Consider the following 21,759-nt stretch of genomic DNA (forward strand, 5'->3'; position numbering starts at 1 on the left):
GAAAGAGCGCGGCAGAGCCACCGAACCACATCGGCGATCAACGCACGCTTAAAGTGAATCTAACTGCGAAAAGTGCTACATTAGTCACCGTCCCCTCTATTTACGTTTTTTTTTTTTTTTTCCCGACTACGTCTCTCTCATCGGCACGCGCAGAGCCTGCAGCGGGCCGCGGGAACGATAAATTCCATGTCCATTATTTCAAGATGGTCTACCGGAAAGCTTCTTTTTTTCATTGCGATATGGCCACTCGAGGCCCGGTGACGCCGTCGGCGTCGGCGCCGCCGTGTTGTTCCGCTATCGACGACGGCGCATGCGCGACCCGTGCGTCGAGGGTTAACTATGGGTCTCGGAAGACGCCGCGAGAGGCGCGCAGCGGGTTTGACTGCAAAGACGACAAAGCCATGTAGACGCACAGACTCAATCGGATGTGCAATGTAGCAAGAGCAGTGTTCCATTGTGCCTAGAATTAAAGTGTTATGACTTACACTGCAGGCACGAGCATTGTATACACTGAACACTAGCGTTCCTGCATGGGCATACCACATCGTGGTGCATGCAGTTGGTCCCAGCGGTCCGAAAAGTACACTCCAAGCTACCAAAAAAAAAGAAACTGATTTTCCTTCGCTCTCATCTCGTGCGCCACTGGGGCGCGACGCCTTCAACGCCGCTGCAGGCGCTCCTCATCATGCCATGATGTGTGATAGCGAGTGCTCGCAGTGATCGAGTGAGACTTTTCGTTGTTTTTTTTTCTGTACGGGCTTAGATGCGCACGGCATAATAAATAGTTAAATAAATCCGAGCAGCTATTCTTCAGAAAGAAGCCGCGTGTGTTTCCTATTTATCGTCCATATAATTAATTGATCACAATATATAGGCTGATGTATTAGTATTCCGGCAGCTCTAAGCAGTTTCCCTTGTGTAGAACCTTTTTCCCTGGACACAACCGCAGCAGACGGCGAGCTTCCACTATACAGACGTCGCGGCAGAGCACTTTGAGCATTTCACATGTATATCCAGGTCCTGGGCTTCAGGCCTAGGTTACGGAACCTGTAAGGTGGTGAGACCCAGCTTGAAGTATATCCCGGGGTAAACTTCCTCCACTCGTGTTCGATTACGAGGAATGGAGCAGACACACGGGCGGATTAGAGCGCCTGCGTCTCGTTGGAAAAGGATATCTTGGCCTACAAAAACCAAGTGCCCGGGGGCCGGAAAAAAGGGAAGTAGGTGAATAATGATGGTGAGCGATTTTTGTTGGCAATACTATTACTAGAGTGACCGCGACCCTGCAAACAGTGGAATTTGATGGTGAAACGAACGACTTGTGACGTCTACGAATCACTTCACAGATACCAATCGATTTTGTAACTTGCGTCTTCCTAAGGCGACGTCCGCCAATCGGTAATTCATTCTATAACAGCAGAATCTCGCAGACATTTGCCCCGGAAGAACGACAAGCAGGACCAATGTACGACCAACGTTGGTCAACATGGGCCTTAGATCGGACAACGTTGGCTCAACGTTCGGCTACGTTTACACTGCTACTTGGCGGCGCGAAATTCGCTTCACACAAGACATGCGAGAGCCGACTTATCGCAAACGCCACTGCCAAGCCCGTACAGATCGCGTTGTGACTAGCCGGCTTACCTGCATGAGGATCTTCTCCGACTTGAAAGCGGCCGCGTGCTTCTGCACCAGTTGCACGGAGGCCATGTTGACCGTCATGTCGGGAAAGTGGTTGATCGGCCAAATCTGTCGAGGCAAGAGGCGCGCGCTTGACGGTATCCTTGAGTAAGGCGCCAAATGCAAGCTTGTTCGTTTAACTCGACCATAACGATGCATTCCATTATGTTTTCGCCGTAATTGTGTAATAAAAATAATATTGTACATATGCGGAACTCATATCGAAGTCAACCCGTCCGAAGGAATCAACAGAAAACATGAAAAACATACGGAATTACTGGACTGCGCATGGAAACTTTTCAGGGTGGACACAGGATAAGAATGGCATAACTGGCGTATAGTTCTACACCATCGTGATACTGAGTGACCGTCCTGAGTGTTACATACCCGAAATCGGGCGTGCCGGGTCTCATATATGTCAAAATACCTCTCGCCCTCCTCCTCCTCCTCCTCCTCCTCCTCCTCCTCCTCCTCCTCCTCCTCCTCCAGGCTTTAGCGAATCGTAATTTGGGTAGCACGCTATATATGACATTTAAGTTACCTCACTGGCTACAATCTAGGCTTGTTCTGAAAGTTCAGTTCCCGCGTTCTGGCGTAGACGGTATACGCCGTTCATTGGGAACTATCACTTTAAATTAAATAAAATGGAACCTCAACATCTTCCGCTTTAACACTGAACAGCCACTAGTGAACGAATTATTTCCTGGACGTTCACGAAGTACGCTAATTGGTCGGTCTGAAAAAAAATAAAAATTACGTCAATGTGACCACCTTGGCACCGCGACACAGCATAAACTGACAAAATTTTCTGTTCTTGTCTTAAGCTTTTCTTTTACTACACACTCTGTTGACTACATGCTCTAATTTATATTACGAGTCATACAGACGTAAAACCAGCTCTCGTTTAATAGCCGCGGCAGAAACCACAATAAACAAGTAATATGCAAATCACTCTACTAGAATATTTCTGTCTTTCTTGCTAACCTCGTTTGCAGCATGTACTTCGTGCCACATCGTTTTGGTCACCGAACAGAAGAAACAATGTAGGCGCCGGAACATGTAGGTAAACTCACCCTCGAGTTCTGCTCTTCGAAGACTAACTGGCCCGAGACAAACTTAATCTGGTCGTCCGGTACGAAGGAGTGCTCGACCACGTGGTCATCCGTCTTCGTCGACCTGCGGAATGTTGAACGGGCGTCTCGATTACGCGCGGAACCAGCATACCAACTTGTGCTCTCTAGCTGATCGATTACGTGAAACTCGTAAGCGGCAACCTCGTGGAAGAGCGCATTTTCGACGTTTTCTCAGCTTCGCTGCGCGTCGTCCAGCGTCGGCGCGTCTATTTCACAGCGCGCAGCGTAAAATGAACGCTCGAAAAATGCTAGGCGATGCCGAAAATATACTTAGCGTAAACGCTCCACGCTGGTGCCGCCCTGCGTACAACTAACGTAACACTAAAAATTCTCGAAAGCTAGAACAAACTATCAGTGCTACGAACTGGCAGCGCGTGGGAAGAGCACGAGTTGATTGGCTAAATGGTTCGACATATAATAATGCAACTTGCAGCGCAGGAACGACAAAGAGCACAAGAACGTAAAACTGTGCTCGGGGCGTCAGTATTACGTTCCTGTGTCATTCGTCCTTCATGTGCTGCTGCATTAGTATGGGAAGAGTGTCAAGTGTGCCAGCGAAAAACCGCGGGTTATGAATGAATTAATTTTTAGACGTCACCTGCTCAAATATCTTGTTCGAAGACTTCGTCGGAAGCACTCGACGACCTCTGCGCCATGACGAATTTAGGCGCAGCGCGGCTGACGATGAAGTTGTTGTTGTTGTTGCCTTTTAATTTGGCGCTTATTCGTTGTCGTTCGTCCCGTGCTAACTGGGCCAAACGTGGATATCTGTGCCACCATCGATTACTCTGGCATTCAACAGCGGTGGTATGTTTATAGATGTCACCATATAATTCTGGGAAAAGCGTGAAATTAACCACCGCAAGTACCCACCTTCCCGAAATGTCACCGTAGAATTTCATGCCATCACAGATACAGGCGCTTGAACCTGCTCGCGGACTTTTGCCACGTTACAAAGAAAGAATGAAGTCGGCGCTTTTTTTTTTTTTTTTTGAGACACATGAGCCGAACCATTTCTGACGGCAATCGGAGCACGCATCTGACACGGCACGTATGCTTATATACTCTCTTACAGCTATACGATCAGGCTGCGAAGCTCGCGATTCCGAGTGCCCAGATCACTCAGACTTCATTTCTCAGAAATACTGCCCATTTCTCCTAGGCAGCTCGCGCGGTTCTGCAGCGCACGAGCTAAAAGCACGCTGCACTTCCAACGGTATACGCACAGCGTGCCCCCATTATACTTACCAAACCACGGTGAGCTTGATGTAGCACTTGATCTGGCCGGTACCGGAACAAGCGCGACACGGAGCCACGCCGTCGCCGTTGCATTTCCAACAACTGCGGGTGTGAGAAAGAAAAGCTGCAAAATGGTGCCCGCTAAAGACAGCAAAACTCGGCACTTGCGCATGCGTCACTATAGTTTACACATATTGTGCAGTGGGCATGTTAGCTTTTAAGACGGTTCGGCTGCTCCAGCGGCGGCGTTATCATAAAGGTGCGGGGATGGGGTATACACAGCAGGCTGTTGACCAACTTGTGCACGAACACGTTAACGTTCGCGTGCAAACAGTTATGGCCATACTTCACTTTACCAGCTCCGTACACTGCAACGCTATAGATATGGTCCCGTCTGGTGAAACGGCAACGAGAACCGCGGTCGCACGTCTCGGATAAAGCCGAAAGGTTTTCCCAGCATGCGCTGTTAATCCCTGCGAGATCATTCCGTTTAACCATTGTCTACCGCGGTGAAATTGTCGTTCCTGACGGGGCTGCTGTCGCCGTTTCACTATTAGTTGGTGAGACCTGCAGTGTAGTAAGAGTTGCGCTTCAGAAGGAGTGTCGAAATTCAGATACAGGGATAAATATTAAGATATTGAAGAACACGCGAACCAAGTAAAACAGCGCGAAATAAGACGATTTAAACGAAAGAAAAATTCAAGATTACACGAGCCGAACACCAGTTGCTCACGATGGGTAAATTCGTTTATCTGAAGCGTCAATTCAAAGCAAAATTACCGATCGCTATCAAAAGTGAAAAGTCCGTCATCCTTGACAATTATTGAGACGTCATCTCCTTGCCGCATTAAAACCGGGAACTGTATCCATCAACTCCAATCAGCAGAAAGCAACAGTTGGAGCAGGAGGTGCACTTACCGCATCCGACCCATGCCGTGACATTGGAAACATCGATCGTTGTCGCCCGATAGACTTCGCTTCTGGCCATCGCCCTGACAGTAGCTGCAATGCTCCTAAGGGTTCAGAGATAACAAACTTAACGTTACTTTACGATTCGTAAATCGTAAAAACACTAGTTTGCAAGTCAGAAGAACGGGAAAGCGTGGTGTACAACAACAACAGACAGCCTCGAAGGCAAATAAGGTATTGCCTTAGTGCGCGCTCACAAGCTTGCGGGTGTCGCTAACCTTCACTACTGCAAACGTTGCTAGCGTATTCTCAAAGGAAAATGTGAGAAGACATTCACGGGAAGTTTTCGAAAGCTTTTGCAGAAAATCAAAGGTGAAGCAAAGTCCGTGTTCGTCTGCCTGCCTCTTTTAGAGCCCAGCTCTTAAGCGCCCGTTCCTGTGTTGAGCGTCGGCGTAACCGGGCGAACGAGCAGAGCGAAGGATGAAAGAGCGAACGCGGAGCGCAGCCGAGGATGAAAAGAGAAGCTAGCGCGAGGAGGAAAGCGGAGGAGAAGGCTACAGGGAAAGCATGAGGAGGAAGGTGGAGGAGGAAGGTATGGCGAAAGCGTGAGAAGAAAAGCTTCGCGGCGACGGTGGCTACGGGATCGCGCCAGAGTAGCGCGTGTCGTCTGTTCGCCGATCCATGGCACGCGGCGAGCGCGTCCGACGATACTATGTATGAAAAAAAAAAAGACACTGCATTAGCGGAGGTCTGTTTGCAGCGGCTGCGGTGAATCGCGCCCATGAGTCACCCACGCGCTGTCTCTCGCGATCTCCCGATTAGCTAGGCAGTCGCGCCACAGTTCGCTCCGTTTGCAACGTGCCACACGAGACAGATTGTTCGCTGCAGTCAATATATCGCGAAATGAAAGCACGTATAGAGATGCGCTCAAATTTCGCATTAGGCAATAACGTAATTGTCGGTGAATTCTCTCCTTTTTTTTTTTTTTGACGTGTACATACCTGTTATTCCCACCTAGACGACTCATACACATGCGTCGCAGCAGCCCTTCCTTGTTTACATAGGACGTTAATAACGTGCACAGAGGAGTATAATGACGTTTAGTGGTCCCCGGCACAGAAGTCCGGAAAACGTTTTTTTTTTCCCTGCCCTGATCAATATTGATGTTAAATTAAGTTAAATTATGGGGCTTTACGTGCCAAAGCCACGATCTCATTATGAGAGACGCCGTGGTAAAGGACCACCTGGGGTTCTTTAACGTGCACCTAAACCTAAGTACCCGCGTGTGTTTTCGCATCTCGTCCCCATCGAAATGCGGCCACCGTGGCCGGGATTCGATCCCGCGACCTCGTGCTTAGCAGCCCAACACCATAGCCACCAAGCAACCACGGCGGGTAACCTCGATGTTACTCACAACTTATGGTACATTCAACCGGTCGCTTTCGAACGCCTTTTTTGCGGTGCGGTTTACATTCGCGTACATGTTGAAATCGATTGCTGAGAACACATTCTTCTGGTTGATTTAGAGCGCCCTGCTCCAGCTCAGAGCACTCGGAGGCGCTCTCATGTTCGCGCTGGGAGCGCGAGGCGCCGAGGGAACATCCAATCACGTTCGGCTGGGGTAGGCTTTATCGGGCTCTAATCCCGGGAGGGCTACGTATCGCTGCGAACCGAGTAGGAGGAGCACGGTAAGAAACAGTCGAATGTACACCATTATACATTAACTATATGGGTGTATGATATGGCTAATGCGCGCGCGCGCACTGCTCTGGCAGCACGGCGCCCGGAGGTACCTTGATGCCTTATTCTTCGTCCACCACCCTCACCCACACACGAAGCCACCGCTATATAATTTAAAAAAGCGTCGATGCACAACCTACGCAAGCGTGCCACAGGAACCAAGAAAAACTTATTTGCCTGGTTACTGCAGCGTGATCGCGATATCAAGTGAAGTGTGGTTTATTGATTGCACATTCGATGGGTTATTTCAAAGCGTTAATTTTGGCAGCTCTACACGCAGCTTTAGGATTGCGTTATCTGAATGAGCAGGTCCGGTAGCTGTCATCCGGCTTCGTTATCGCCACTGAAACACGTACGCATGTACACAGGTCGCTTCAAAGCGTCTCGACACCTCTACTCAGCTTCAGGATTGCGTTATGAGAACGGGCAGCTCTGGAAGCTATAATCTGGCTTCATTATCGCCATCGAAACACGCGTCTGCTCGCAGTGACGAAGAGTTTACTGTCCTGCAAGACTTTCGCGAGTATCTTGAACGGCCAGTCCGATGGCGCTGCGAAGCAGTGCGCAGCCGCGTGCAGTGAAGACAAGACGTGCACGAGGCACAAGGACTCACGTATCCGTTTCCGTTGCACGTGGCGCACCGCTTCCGTCCGACGCCGCCGCAGGTGTGGCAAGTCTTGACCGAGGCCGTGTGGGGCACTTCCACCGAGGTCGTCTGGCACTGGAACGGAGTCGGCGAGGGCACCGGCACCTCCCAGGGACCCGGCGCGGGGCCCGCCGACGGCCCGTCCACCGGACCCCCTGCATGCCGGACGGAACCACCCAGACAGTTAATTGGCAGTCTCGCGATTCGTACTATATCGCTTTCCTTTACACGATTGAGTTACAACCCGAGTTGAGAGGCACCCGGATGTTGCTAGAAACAGTAAGGGACAACGGCCACGCTGCCAAGCTAACAACTGTGGCGCCTCTTGAAGCTCGAGTAATTCCTGTACCGTAAGTAACGAGAACGAGTTATTCCAAAATAATTCTTTTTTTCTTGGGCAAGTTGGATGATATACTGGAGGAAGCAATTGTAGCGCGAATAAAATAAAGAATAGTAAAATAAAGTTGTAGAATACAGGGTACGGAGACGACTCGCGCCGACGGGGTCCCAGCAAGCAGGATTTAGGTTCCCGAGCAGAATTATGTAGGGAGTATTCGCAACACGTCGACTACGCCGTATCGTTGTCCTATTCCCAACTTCCACAGTGCTGCTGAGAGATAAGCTGATCGGGATAGTATTAAGCTTCTCACCGTGCTCGCTCTACAACACAATGGCAGCCTCGATGATGTCACCGCATATACCCTATATATAAACGCAGGCCAGCTTCCGTAGCCTAATCTAAATATCTCTATCACGAGCTCGAGGCCTCGTCTGCCTGCATTCTTTGTCAAGCCGTTGCAGACGTCTTGACTCTTTTCAAGCCTCACGTATACGGTGCGTAAGTTCAAAGGCAAACTTTGAAGCGGGCAGAGCAACCCAACTGACTGACCTGTGTACGGTTCGAAGCACCAGGCTGTCTGCCGCTTCTCAGTGAACGTCTCCAAGGTGTACTGGAAAGTGAATCACATTGTCACGCGACTGCAGTACGTATTCCCATATTTCCCGCGCGATACCTCCCAAGACATTCGCGGTTTTGTTTAGAACGTTACAGCATTCGCTGCAGTGAAAGCGCTCGCAATGTTCTGCCGTAACAGAGCTATACGCCAGAAGCGCCACAATTAACGTAATTGGGATTGAGAGAGATAGTGCAAGCAGCGTGCAATGCTCAAGGTTCAAACGCCGTGGCACGAGATCAAGTCCTGCTTGATCGGAGAACATATGGGGTTAATTGCAATGGCATGCCAATGCAGTGCCAAAGTTGGATTGCCAATGAAATGCTTCGACAGTGCCTCGGAAGACAATCAGAATACTATGCAACGATATTTGGACCAAAAGCACCGTGCCGGTGAACAATAGAGTAAGGTCTATTGCAATTTCTTGGTGCACACATTCCTGTTTTTTAAACATACTGTTAAAGGGAACACGTGAGCGGTGGCCTAGCCAAACATATTTTTTTCTAGGGGGGGCACGCATTCGAGCGGAGATGGAAGGCTGAGGGAGGGTGTAGGGAGGGCTGGGCAGGCGGCATGCTAACACAGAAATTTCGTTGGGGGGGGGGGGGGGGGGCAGGCACCGTCCCAGTGTGCACGCTAACCCCTGGCTACGCCACTGCACGTGAGTGTATAGAGCACGCGGGAATTTTTCAAGTGCGGAATCGTGCGGCTTTGCAAGTGGCACAGACGCCTCTCTACACATCTAGGCCGCGAAATCAGTTCTTGCTGAGCGCCTTGCTAACTTCAGCTGTAACCTGCAGCTGGAGTGCGTACAAGCAAAGTGAGAGCCACTTATTGCAGTTTTTCAGTTAAACAGTGCACCGGACTGCACTTCAAAGAGCTTAAAAAAAAAACTATCCACTGCTCTTCTTTCATATATACACTGATTCACAGAGAAATATCAACACATTTCTCGAGTACATTTGACATACGGCGGCGGCCGTTATAGTGCCACTGAATAGCAGGTCGATTTCCCGGTTCTGGAAAGTGCAGATGCGGATATATCGCCAGATGCTGCCCTGCCACGGGGCTCCCATGCGTCAGGAAGAACAGACTCCTGCAGCTTCCTGCCGTCCAAGCGAATATTCGCGATAAATATATAAGCGATCGATCCCAACGGAGCTGAGAGGCATGCTTCGGCGTGCCTGCTGTGACTCTCGCATTTCGAAGCCATATAACAAGCTGTCGGGACAACACGAGGCAAGCAGGGCCGGCGCCGTTCCCTCGGAGCCCAATGTTCGCTCCCCGAACGACCGGTGAATCGACCACGGTGTCGTGTAGTGGTTGTAAGCCTTATCGGTTCGGTTTGGAGCAATGTTCGCGGGCGTGCCCGCGTTTGTAATTTCGAACTACCGTACAAACGCGCGTAACTACCGCATGTTTACTGGGTGTTTTTTTTTTTTTAATCGTTTTACCATTGGTACGACCTTAATGCGAAAAATCGCGTTACCATGCCTGGCGCAAAGCTTGAATATCTATCTGCTATACGGCTAAGACAACATTACCGAGCATCACATCGTTCTTTTCTGCGCGCAAAAGCTTTCGCTATCTCAACGGCGCTACTGCGTTTTGTGCGTTGCTATCGCAGAAGATGGTAATATTGAGGGGTTGACTCTTAAACGCGCGAGCATATGTTACGTGCGGCTGTGCGCTGTGTGTAAAAAAAGTCCCCAGACACAGGCGATCGCATCATCCATCTGACGACGCGGAACTTAAAATGCATATTTCTGGCCGATAGAGTTCGTCATATTTTTTTCCTTCGTCTGCACTGAACGCGACGCCAACGCCGCCGCAACTTGGTGACGTCAGCGGCACTCACGTGGAAGGCGGACGTGTGGTCGATCTTGGTGATGGCCATGTCTCGCGCGCACGCCTTGCCGTAGCAGCAGTGCTTGGCCACGTGCTTGGTTAAGGCTTGCCGGGCCTCTTGCTCCGTCACCTGCGGAGTGCTGCGCCGCCACGTGAGCGCATGCGCGATTACTGTGTTGTTCCGTGCATGCAAGTAAGCTTCAAGAAACGTTTACGCCCTTTGGAGTGTATCCTCATCGACGTTTACACCATTCGGGGTATATCTTTGCTAACTTTTACACCCTTTCGAGTGTATTATTGTTAACGTTTACACCGTTTGGATGTATCCTTGTTCTGAAACCAATCGCCACCTATCTTGAGTGCCTTTCGTGTCTTTAAAGATGCGCGCCCGGTCTTTCCAGGTCACGAGTATAGTATATGTGCATTATCAGCGTGACAAAATATTTTGACAGCAAAGTAGCGAGCGCACAGTTTCCAGAAAAGAAAACGCAAACGAGAACAGATGACGATAATAGGTTGGGGAGAAGATACGCCTCGCATAGGACGAAAACTTTCCTTATAGAGTGTGGCGAAGCAGAGAGCACGCACGACCAACCCCCAGGCTTGTATGATGCACTTACGCTACACAACCAGGGTCCCTCGTATAGCCATCGCATGCACTAGCTATACACTAATGGTATATTATATCCCGTATCGATATATCTCGTTGAGCTTGCAGCGTCCCGAAAACTCGCAGCCGTGTTACTTCTTTTAGCGCTCTCTGATAGTGCATATCGACTTTGACAATGGATTCGATATCATTCGAGACGCGCGCAACCAATATGCGGTGACATCGTGCACCGTGGACAGTGCGAGACGATTTGTTGAGACCTCGTCAAGCTTGTAGACTGAATAAGTATAAGGCTTCGTACCATGGTAGCGGTGCTCGCTTAGGAGTATCCTCTTCTTTGGGCGTCGAGGGCGTGTACGGAGGTGGGACGTCCACTGCGGGGAGAGGGAGGGAAGCAGTCTGTTTAGAGTTGGTATAGAGTTTTTTCGTAACTGTATTTGCATCCTTCTGTTTTGCTGGGAAAAGGTTTTAGCCACTATACAGGAGGAGGAGGGAAGAAAGGGATAAGGGAGGGATGTTAACCAGAAATGCGTCAGCCTGAGTACAAAAGTAAGACCAAGCTTCTCTTTTTGTGAATTTCGCGCCTGAGCCCCGGTGACCGTGACATCATCGTGACGTCGAAGATGTCACTGCATTTTCGTATATTCGGACCGCTTCTTGTAAAGAGAAAGGAGCTAGAATTTGGCAGGACGAGCCTCTGCTTTACATTCCAACGCAATGAACGTTTGCTTCGCTGGTAAATAAATTACGCTGCTCCGAGCAGATATGCTGCCAAAATCCGTGACGTCACGCGATGCTCGGGTGGGATAGTCATCGCGCCGTCTTTCGTTTTCTCTCTCTCTCTCTCTCTCTCTCTCTCTCTCTCTCTCTCTCTAACCGAGTACACAACGAATATTTCAGGCCATGCAGTGGTAGTAAAACGCTTTGCCCATTATTTGTTGTATGGTACCGAGGAGTCGCATAGTTTTCTTTCCGCTTATAAGACAGACGAAAATTCATTCTTAACTGCATGCCATTCTCATTTACCAAACGCACACGTTTGCTATATTTTGCCACTTGCAGCGTGGAATAACAATAATATGCGTTTCCTAGATTTCGCACGAGACGCCTGGCTTTTTTGTCAAATCTGCAGTAATCATAGCCCAAGCAGACGTTCAAAGGAATACTCGATCAATGGAAAGTTAAAGGGACAATAAAGCGAAACAATAAATCAGTTTAGACTAATAAAGCATTGTTTGAGAACTCTGAAAGGCAGACATTTCAAAATAATAGTTTGGTTATTAGATGAGAAAATGAAGGTCGAAGTATCAGTATTTGAATTTCGCGCCGAAACCCCGACGCCGGTACGTCAGTGTGACGTCAGGGATTCCAAAGTATGTTTTCGCATTTGGGCCGCGTTGGCTGAGTAAAGGTTCCTGAAACTTGCCATGTTTAATATTTGGTTCCTTTAGAACACAATGTAGTCAATCTGTACCGCTATATATTTAAGCCATGAAGCCATATATACTTAAGCCATATACTTAAGCCAGATGAAGCCATGGAAATCCATGACGTCACAGCGACCAGACGCGGAAACTTCAAGGAGGCGTCGCCACCCGTCTTTCGTTCTTGCACTTTTTCTGGCTTACCAAGCGTCTTATCATGGTAAGAGTGGTGTTTATGGCATCGTAGAAAGGTAATTTACTGATGCAGAAGAAATCATTTTTCTCTTTAGTGTCCCTTTAAAGAACTTTTTAAGCTATATTAGTAAATTACAATTCTGCAATAGCAAAGCGGCTCCTTCTTATCGTGAAAGGAGCCTTTGTAAGCCAGACAAATAAAAAAAAATTAAAGATAAGAAAATAATAATATAGGACGCTACACCGAAAGACGTATGGCGGCTTCTTTTCACAGCAAAATAAAGAACCAACCTGGCAAGTTTCGAGAACATTTCTTGTGCCAAAAATGGCGCGAACACAAGAGGACAGTTTGAAAACCGTGACGTCACGCTGACGCGCTAGCGCTGACATTTCGGCGCGAAACTTAAAAGAAAGAAAGTTGATTCTTTTCTTCAATCTAGTGATCAGCCCCTTCCCGCCGAATGAATGAAAAATATAGTTGTGAAATAATACTTGTGAAATAATAAACACCTTAAGCTGCCACCTAGTGTCGTCCTCTTAGTGCCCCTGCAATAATAAAGTTCGCGAAAGATATAGCACGTTCGGCGGGTCCGTCCCCCCACCCACCACAAGCGAGCAAAACGTCGCTCACCGAAGCCGAAGACGCACGGCTCGATCTGCACCACGACCGGCGGCTTGCGCTTGCCGAACTCGACGGGCTCGAAGAAGATGCTCGTCTGGGCCATATTTGTTTTTCGCCTCTCTTTTCGCGCCACTTTCGTCGCGGCTGCCGAACTATCCGACTCTGCGCGATACACTCGGTCGATCGCGAGAAAAAAACGGACGCGTTTTCGCTTCATTTTCCTCCTCTTTTTCGTTCCCCCTTCTATCTCTCTTTTTTTTTTTCTTCCACCATCTCGAACGGCGAGGCCGCGGCGGCAAATTCGCGGCCCGAAGCGAGAGAGAGAGAGAGAGAGCGCCTTCAAACCAAGCGCGTCCGCGTCGGTCACGTGGTCACGTCGCGTAAACACAAACGAGAAGACGACAGACGAGCTCGAGCGGCGCGCTGTCACCGATGTGTGTGTATACTCGGAAGACACGCCGGGTTAATGAACAAATAAACAAGAATCAACTAGGGGGCGAATACTCGCTCCACGTGCGCCGCCATTGTCCGGCGCGTAACCACCTCATTGTTTCCCGGGCGCGGCGTGATTTCGATAACAAAGGCATCATTTTTCTTCCTTTTTCTCTTTCTTTCTTTTTTTCTTCTTTTCTCGTTTGAAGAAGCCGAGTCGCACTGATGCCATATACACCGGAAGCCATTATTAGCGCTGTCGTGCAGGAGGACGAGGTAATACGGTAAATTCGGGTATCCGTTTTCCTCTCTCTTTAAAGGACCTTCTGCCGCTTGCTTTCTCTAAAGAGAAGTGGGCGACGTTTCCTTTCCTTCGCATTGTTCGGTGCAGTACAAGTGCGACCCGCGGCTCTGTCTCTTGCGATAAAGGTAAGGGAGAACGCGTTGCAACCCGGCGACGCACCGCTATACTGGAGTCCTTTGAAATATTAGCCGTATCAGGCACAGTATTTCAAAAAACCGGCGCAGTGATCCACTGCAGTGAACAGATTTTCGCATGTTCAGTACGTCACCAATATACACGCCTTCTCAGCGATTTCGGAGCGACCAACCCAGGAGCAGAATGGTTAATCATTACAGTAAAGCTTGACTGGGACTTCGTAAGTGGATGCGTGACTCAAGTTGTGCGGCGAAAAAAAAAACATAATAATAAACGCTCATCCTTGTGCGTGTATTTCGTATGTCTATGACAACGGCCCGACATAAACATGCCAATGTGGTTAACCATACGAAGACCAAGACGACGACCAATCACGAAGCGAATTCTTAGGCGCTGACGAGTTCACGACAAGCAGTGTCCCGAGCAGGCGTAACTTCAGACTACAACTATTGTAGAGCAATGCGGGGCTTGTTGTTAGAGGACACGTGATTAGCACGCGTACACACGGACACGGCGCTCCTACAGATGAACACCAAGTGACACGCTGCCTGCACAACTTCGATGGCGGCTAGCTGCCACAGACACTGCACGGAATTAAACGAGACGGCGCGCGGAGGGGCTTCGCACGCGATCTGTGACGCCTCGTAACGGAAGCCCACTTAAAGCGACACTATACCGGTGCTGAGGGAAGCCCTCGGGACCCTTCATTATAGGCGTGGTGCGTCGTGACCTATACGCGCACGTTTACCGCGGCCTCCATTTCTTGTCGCACGTGGCTCTTGCGCGTGTAAGATGGAGATCAACGACGTCACCCTCGTACCAAGAAGCCTGGGCCATCCGGCACGCGCAGAGCGATGGTACCACCGTCCTTGTAATGAGATCATCGGAGACCGAGAGAAAAGTAAGGTTACCTCCCTTATTTCAGCAAAACGCAGACACACACACACACGCCAGCGACCTTTACTGCGATGGCAATTATACGGACACTCCAGGCGAATTTTGACCAGCTGGGCTTCTTTAACATGCACTTAAGGCACGCTGTCGAATGCGACCACCGCCAGAAACAAATTTAAAACTAATTTTTAATCTCTTTGTCCTTTTCAGCGCTTCCTGACCTAGAGTGGGAGGACAATTTACAAATGCACGTGCACAATATACCTTCGCTTGCGCAAAGCGGCCCTCACGCAGTGACTAACGCGTTCAACTTGAAATTGAGCGATTCGTACCGTAGTTAGTTCTCAGGTGACAGATTTGATGTTGTTTGTTTGTTTGTCGCTCTGTCCGTGCCGTTCCTAAACAAAGACGTGACAAACGAACGAACACGATACGGCCGATTCCCTAGCTCGTGAGATGTTTTCAGTAAAGGGGTAAAAAAAGAGAGAAAGCCTACCGGGAAAAGCCCTGGCTGCAGGTGCGAAGCGGCAAGCGTAAATACCTGCATGGAACGCGACACGAGCAGACCGCGCACAGGTGCGAGCCGGGGGCGTATGTGCCGACGTAACGACAGTTCAACGGCTGCTGGGGCTGCAATATATACGCATCGCAACTACGCGCGTGAACGTTGGCGCGAACTTAATTTGGACAGCTGCGCATTAACTGCGCACAGCACGTCCGTAGCTTGAGCCTAGCCGTTTTCACTCACACTTTATATTCTGGCAAAGTAAAAGAAAAAGAAATGATAGCTATGCAGCCACGACGTAAAATGCTTTGTGTTTTTAACAGCAAAGGGCCGAGCTATTCCTTTACTGCTATCTGTTGCCGCATTCTGTGGGTACTGGAGAAGCTGGGTACGCACGCGTGGCAGTCACGGAACGCTTACAGGTGGCGCAGTTGGTAAGAGTCCGTAGTGGTAAGTTGCGCCACACTTACTACCGAACGTCAAGTTATGCGTGTTGCGCACTAGCGGTCTTTCCATTAACCATAAGTTTCATAGGTTGACTTCAAAGACGTTTTCATCATTGCCGTTACAATGCTGCTCCTGTCCCGAGGCATCTTGTATGGCAATAAGAGACTGTTGCGTCACTCTTACAGCCACAGGTTACTATGGAATTTAACAAAAGTCAGAGGCTGTCCATTAACAGCACGAAGCTTTGCTGCTCGTTTTAACGTGGGCTCATGCATATACGGGTATACACACAGTAAGAAAGCCTCTTGCTACCAAACTGCATTTGTTTAAAAAAAAATTAAATTATGGGGTTTTACGTGCCAAAACCACGATCTGATTATGAGGCACGCCGTAGTGAGGGACTCCGGAAACGTGGACCGCCTGGGGTTCTTTAACGTGCACCAAAATATAAGTACACAGGTGTTTTCGCATTTCGCCACCATCTAAATGCGGCCGCCGTGGCCGGGATCCGATCACGCAACCTTGTGCTTAGCAGCCCAACACCATAGCCACTCAGCAACAACGGCGGGTCACAAACTGTATTTGTTGTACAGGGTAGAATAAGGAAGGAACAGCGCCAACTAGGACGATTAAAATGATTCAGGAAGCAAATTACACCATAAACAACTACTAGTACGAAAGAGGCCAGCCGCGATGTCGGCTGGACGGCCAAATGCGACGGAATATAAGCCACCGTATAATTTCGATGTTGCCTGTACGATTTCCCCCTGTAGGTTCGGCTTCTCATTCCGGAAGTGTTCGCAGCTGCAATGCTGTGCGGCTGAGATATCCGTCTCGCTAGAAGGGCAACCGTTACTTAGGCACTTTTGGCTGTGTTTTCGACATCGCATCACCGTGTCGATTCCAAAGCCTCACAATGTAAACGCTACGATCGCGGCCTAATATATGCGGTTGTTACTTAAAAGTACGACTAACGGGCAACGCTAGGCCTTTTTTTTTTTTTGTCACTTCTTCATTTTTCGAAAGTTTGCCGTGCGGCGCAATACGTGTGAAGCGTGCATGTTACATGCATATGTATAATTTGTTGTGTTCGACGAAGAGCAACCGGTACCTATGGTGCGAACCATAGATCCACAAATGATAATCAGTCTTATTTTTCTTTTTTTTTCTTCTTTTTTTTGCAATGGATAGAGACGCGTCCGTTAGCATTTTGCCCTAACTTGCTCGGTGTCCTTGGTGTTCTTTTGCTTCTTAACTATATTGGCAGCCCAATAACGTCAATGTACATGAACCAACTATAATAGAAACAAACACGTCGCGTATACCGACGTACCGGCGTCGAAGGAGGCCTGCTCGTAGCCGTCCACTTTATCCATGAGCTCGAGCGGGGGCGCCGAAGGCTCTGGCTCGTCGTCCATCGCGAACGATGCATGAGACCCTGCGAACAACGAGAACGAGCCGATGATTGCGAAGACATTGAGGGCATCATCAATTCACCTGCGGGGCGGTAGCACGCACACACGCACACGCGCACACACACACCCACACACACACAGATAGAGAGAGAGAGAGAGATCAGCGACAGCGATGTGCAATATAGGTATGCATTCAAGAGAGAGCAAACACGACCAGCGTTGAGTTCGGGTCATGATTTACTTCGTAAACACACGAAGTAAATAAAATCAAAATATGTAAATAAAATAAAATAATACAACTATAAGCGCCCCTGATCGTCAAACCCATACAATGCAAGTGCAACCATGCTCTGCGCGAAGGTACTCGCATTTGCGCTCGAAGTGTCATCCAGATTACCCAACTTGTCGGTAAATTCTACAGCCTTGGCGGTACGTGAACGAATGCCGACTTGATATTTGTACGAAACTATCTTTTGATGTGGAAGCGTCAAATGTCCCATTGAGCGAAAAAGCCGGCGTCTGTAGCAGCGAAACGGCACCTAAATTCTCATTGGCTGCAACCCTACGTCACGAGTGCGCCTCGACGGAGTTCCCATTGGATGCGACGCCACCGCACGAGCGCGCCTCGACGGAGCACAGCGGGCGAAAAGGAATACATGCTGTCGTGATAGCGCGCCAAGTGTGGCGTGAGGGGAAAGGGCACCGCCGCGACGCTACGTCACCATCGCTCTCGGAAGCATGTCTTTTCCGCGCGTTCCTTGTCCGCGCAAGCTCTCGCCTGCGTTCTAACTGCGCCTCGGTAAAGCCAAATCAAAACGCGCCAAGCGACCCCACGCGCTCGCTTGCCCGCGAGGAGTTCGTAACTCGAAGGACCACTCAGCGGCATTCAAATGGACTTTTTTTAGCGACTTACGCGTTTCTTTCATCGTCCGGTCATTCGTAGGGGCGGAATGTTGAGCGAGATGCAGAAGTGTAAACTTCAGTGATAATGGGCCATGGTCCGATGGCAACGTTATTGCGCCGCAAGAAAGAGCGGCTGTCAACAAATGCCGTATCATATTGATTTCGTCGGTCATTTTCTAGGATACAGTTGCCAGCGTACGTCGATTGACCAAACCAGCGGAAGCGGCAAAAGAAATTTCACCGGTCGAAGTTGTCTAAGCGGTATTTTACCGTTGCGTTGCTGTCTGTCGATTGCACTGACTGGATCGGAAGCGAAAACGTCAACGAACGCCTGTCACAACAGGAGGAATCGTATCAAACGTTACATTAAACGGATTTAAACGCAAATCCAGAAGTAATCGATGTATATAATATGATCCTATACATTTTAGTGCCCAGTACGACTGCCAGGCGGACGAGCGAGGCCGCCAAACTGACCAACTGAAAAGCGCGGCTTATGAACTCAACCGAAGCGAAACTTCAATATATGCGCGCACCTCAGCGACAACATTTGTACGTGCAGCAACGACAACAAGCAAGTATTATGTCTGCATTACGAAGGGCGCCATTTAGAATGTCGTGTGTCAAGATGCGTGGCTTGTCCGGTTGTCATCAGAGGCGACATTTACCAATCCGGTTCCGGCCGGAAGTGAGCTCCCAGCTCAAATCACATAAAAGGTCGAATTACAGGGCGCGTTTTACAGCCAATTTTATTTGTGTGCAACAGAATCGGTGTCGGCCTATCGCACTCGGAAGTTGGCGTTGCACGAACAACTTTCGAGCAATGAGATGCTAAATCTCCTGTCCTCTTACTAGGCATCGCCCCCTTCGTAAGCGAAGAATCGTTGTGCAAAATGACATCCCGTTTCCACTTCAACCGTGGCAGTGGTAAAAATTATACTTCTCGTGAAACCTCGTGACGTGCTTGCGGAATGGCGTCCCCAGGCGCCATTCGATTAGTATGGTCTTTCATTATTTGAGTGAGCAAGAGTGCGAGAGCGATCTATATTGGTATGGATTAGTTTGGCTTCAAATCCAGAAGCTACGCGTGTTCTATGAGAGACGCAACGGTGGAGTGCTTTGGATAAATTTTGATCATGTGTGGTGGCTCTTCGCCCCCACCTCGATGCTACCCATGCGACCAGATATCGACTCATTGTCAACGCAGAAGGACTTAGCTGAGTCACCGCAAAGGGTAGTTGCGCACGTATTGTCACGACCGTAATCCGAACGTAGCCCCGGAGAACGAACAAAAAGCGAGATTCCAAGTGCTTTGACAAGACGTTCGATACGAGAGAGTCGATAGAAATTGAGACAGGTGGCGACAACGTGTTGTCCCCTTTGGAGCGCAGCTTTTAGGCACCCGTTCCTGCGTTGAGGGTCGGTGTCCTCGGCGTAGCCGAGCGATCGAGCACAGCGAAGGATGAAAGAGCGAACGCGGAGCGCAGCGCGGGATGAAAGACGGCGAGAGCGCGAGGAGGAAAGCGGAGGAGGAAGGTTCAGCGGAGCCATGGGGCGGAAAGAGCTGAAGAGGAGGGTACGGCGAAAGCGTGTGTAGAAAAACGCAGTGGCGCGCAAGACAGGCTCCGCGCGGCGACGACCGCTACGAGATGGCGCCAGAGTGGCACGCCGTCGTCTGTTCACCGATGACGCCATCGATAAGGTATGCGGCGAGCGCGTCCACTGATACCATATACGGAAACAAAGCGCTGCATGAGCGGAAGTCTGTCTGCGACGGCTACTGTGAATCGCGCCCGCGCGTCACCCACGCGGTGCATCTCGCAATCTACCGATTAGCGACGCAGTCGCACCACACTTCGCTCCGTTTGCGACGTGGCGCACGAGACAGATTGTCCTCGCCAGCCAACATATCGCTAAATGAAAACACGTTTAGAGCTGCGCATAAATATCGCATTAGGCAGTGCCGTAATAGTCGGTGAATTTTTAACGCGCCTGTGCCGTTTGCTGTGGCATTCGACGTTTAACATATTGCTCTGCGCGCGTAGCCAGCTGCCCGCTCATGTGGCACCTTACTTGCGACGATTTTACCGACAGTTGACGCTTCGGGACCAACCAAGTGGCTTGTTTCTTGACAGAAATTCTACTTGCTACATTTGTTATCTTTGCTACATTTGAACAGGATCAAGCGATCAGTCGAATTAACTAACGTGATATAAACGGAAGTCGACTTGTCCCTTCAGCGCGATAAGATCAGCGTTTCAGCCATGTCACATAAGGGCGCGGAATAGAGCGTCACCACGAGGTAAATCTTTCCATCGCTCAAAACGGATGCATATTCTTCTGCTGATTCTCCCGTGTATCACTACTGCTCTATTCTTAATAAAGAATGATTGATTGATCGATTGAATTATTACTCGATTGACTGAAAACGATGCGGGTGCAACGCATTACCGTAAGACTGATACCGAAACACGGCATTGCTAAACGTCTCTAAAGACGCCACGAGACGCTCTGGGCATTTTCTGCGTTTAACTCCCACCGAAAGTTGGGTGCCATGGACAAGAATAGATGCGTTACTTTAAAGACCACTCATCATCTGCTGTTCTAAGTTTCCAACATTTTTTTTTCTTCGCTGTCAAACATTCCACGTGACAGCTTACAAAAAGCAGTGAAAAAAGAAAGACGTTTGGTGACCCATACGGAAACGTAAACCGTCGCTGTAGTTCCGGCAGTAATAGTTACGCATTTTCTACACAAAACGGCCGTTATAAATGACACATTCGTTGTGCTAAGACAACTGCTAAAAGAAACGTTTTTCTTCATTTTTTTTTAACGATGCCAGATGTGGCTCGGGCAGTTTCGCCGCTTATCTTGGCACGTCTAGAGATGTGCAGAAGCAAACGTGAACGTTAAACTGAAGCGTTTTTACCACGTTTGTAAAAAGGTGTTACGCAAACTTAAACACACATTCCCCCACGTGGTAAAGAGCATACACCGGGGCAGGATATATGGAAAGAGCACAGATGCATCTTTTGACGGACGCAAACAGGCACGTCTGTCGTGTTTGTGTATCACTTGTCTCGTCGTCCGTGCTCGACCTGCTAAACAAAAATCAACTAGCGCAACTTCAAAAGCACGTGTAGTTAAGGGGAGGCCCTGTAGTTAAGGGGAGGCCCTTATACATCAGATTCAACTGCGATTTTTATATTCTAATGCATGTTAAACACAGAACTGCTGTAAACCTGCAGAAAACCGCGGAACCGCTTTGTATTATAACTTACTGCACATAAGAGAGAATGCGAATTTTACCGACAGGAAGCAGAAAGACAGGATCTCGTAGTCACAAAGTTTTAACAATGTAACTGAAGAACGGAGTTTGCAAATTCGTAACTTAACACCAAAAGCAGACACCGGAGTTACGAGAACTGTGTCTGTTACAGCATCTGAAGCGGACCAACTTTATACACGTATTGACAACGTGGAACTGTTGTGATGTCTACGAAGATGTTTGCGAAAGTTCTACTCGCATACAGTAGATTCCTGTTAAGACTAACACAGGTTAGTCACATCTTCGGATATCACGAGCAACGTGCAAGTGCTTGGTTGCTTTCCCACTGACCCCATAATAACAATATCTTTAAAAAAAAAAGAAAGATTAACATGAGCCCTCCATTTGGTTGCGCCGAACTTCCGTGGCCTTCACCACGCTTTGTCAAACGACTCAG

The 21,759-nt window shown here is 49.1% G+C and overlaps 1 protein-coding gene and 1 long non-coding RNA gene across 3 annotated transcripts in view; one reads left to right on the forward strand and one right to left on the reverse strand.

Moving 5' to 3' along the window:
• LOC126522711 (protein SSUH2 homolog) overlaps positions 1 to 21,759 on the reverse strand; it is a 66,670-nt gene that overhangs the window by 13,045 nt on the left and 31,866 nt on the right. For both annotated transcript variants that reach the window (XM_050171498.2, XM_050171499.3), the window contains 9 exons: positions 17,050 to 17,154; positions 11,060 to 11,132; positions 10,159 to 10,288; positions 8,237 to 8,297; positions 7,315 to 7,502; positions 4,971 to 5,065; positions 4,062 to 4,154; positions 2,754 to 2,856; positions 1,645 to 1,749 (listed from right to left, as the gene is read on the reverse strand). In XM_050171498.2, coding sequence (XP_050027455.1) covers positions 1,645 to 1,749; positions 2,754 to 2,856; positions 4,062 to 4,154; positions 4,971 to 5,065; positions 7,315 to 7,502; positions 8,237 to 8,297; positions 10,159 to 10,288; positions 11,060 to 11,132; positions 17,050 to 17,154 — 953 coding nt within the window. The remainder of the gene's footprint in view (positions 1 to 1,644; positions 1,750 to 2,753; positions 2,857 to 4,061; positions 4,155 to 4,970; positions 5,066 to 7,314; positions 7,503 to 8,236; positions 8,298 to 10,158; positions 10,289 to 11,059; positions 11,133 to 17,049; positions 17,155 to 21,759) is intronic.
• Positions 14,671 to 21,759, forward strand: part of LOC129382494 (uncharacterized) — a 47,808-nt gene continuing 40,719 nt past the window's right edge. The window contains exon 1 of the long non-coding RNA XR_008610586.2: positions 14,671 to 14,771. This is a non-coding gene — a long non-coding RNA (uncharacterized lncRNA). The remainder of the gene's footprint in view (positions 14,772 to 21,759) is intronic.

The sequence above is a fragment of the Dermacentor andersoni genome, chromosome 6 (genome assembly GCF_023375885.2).
Source record: "Dermacentor andersoni chromosome 6, qqDerAnde1_hic_scaffold, whole genome shotgun sequence".
Classification (NCBI taxonomy): Eukaryota; Metazoa; Arthropoda; class Arachnida; order Ixodida; family Ixodidae; genus Dermacentor; species Dermacentor andersoni.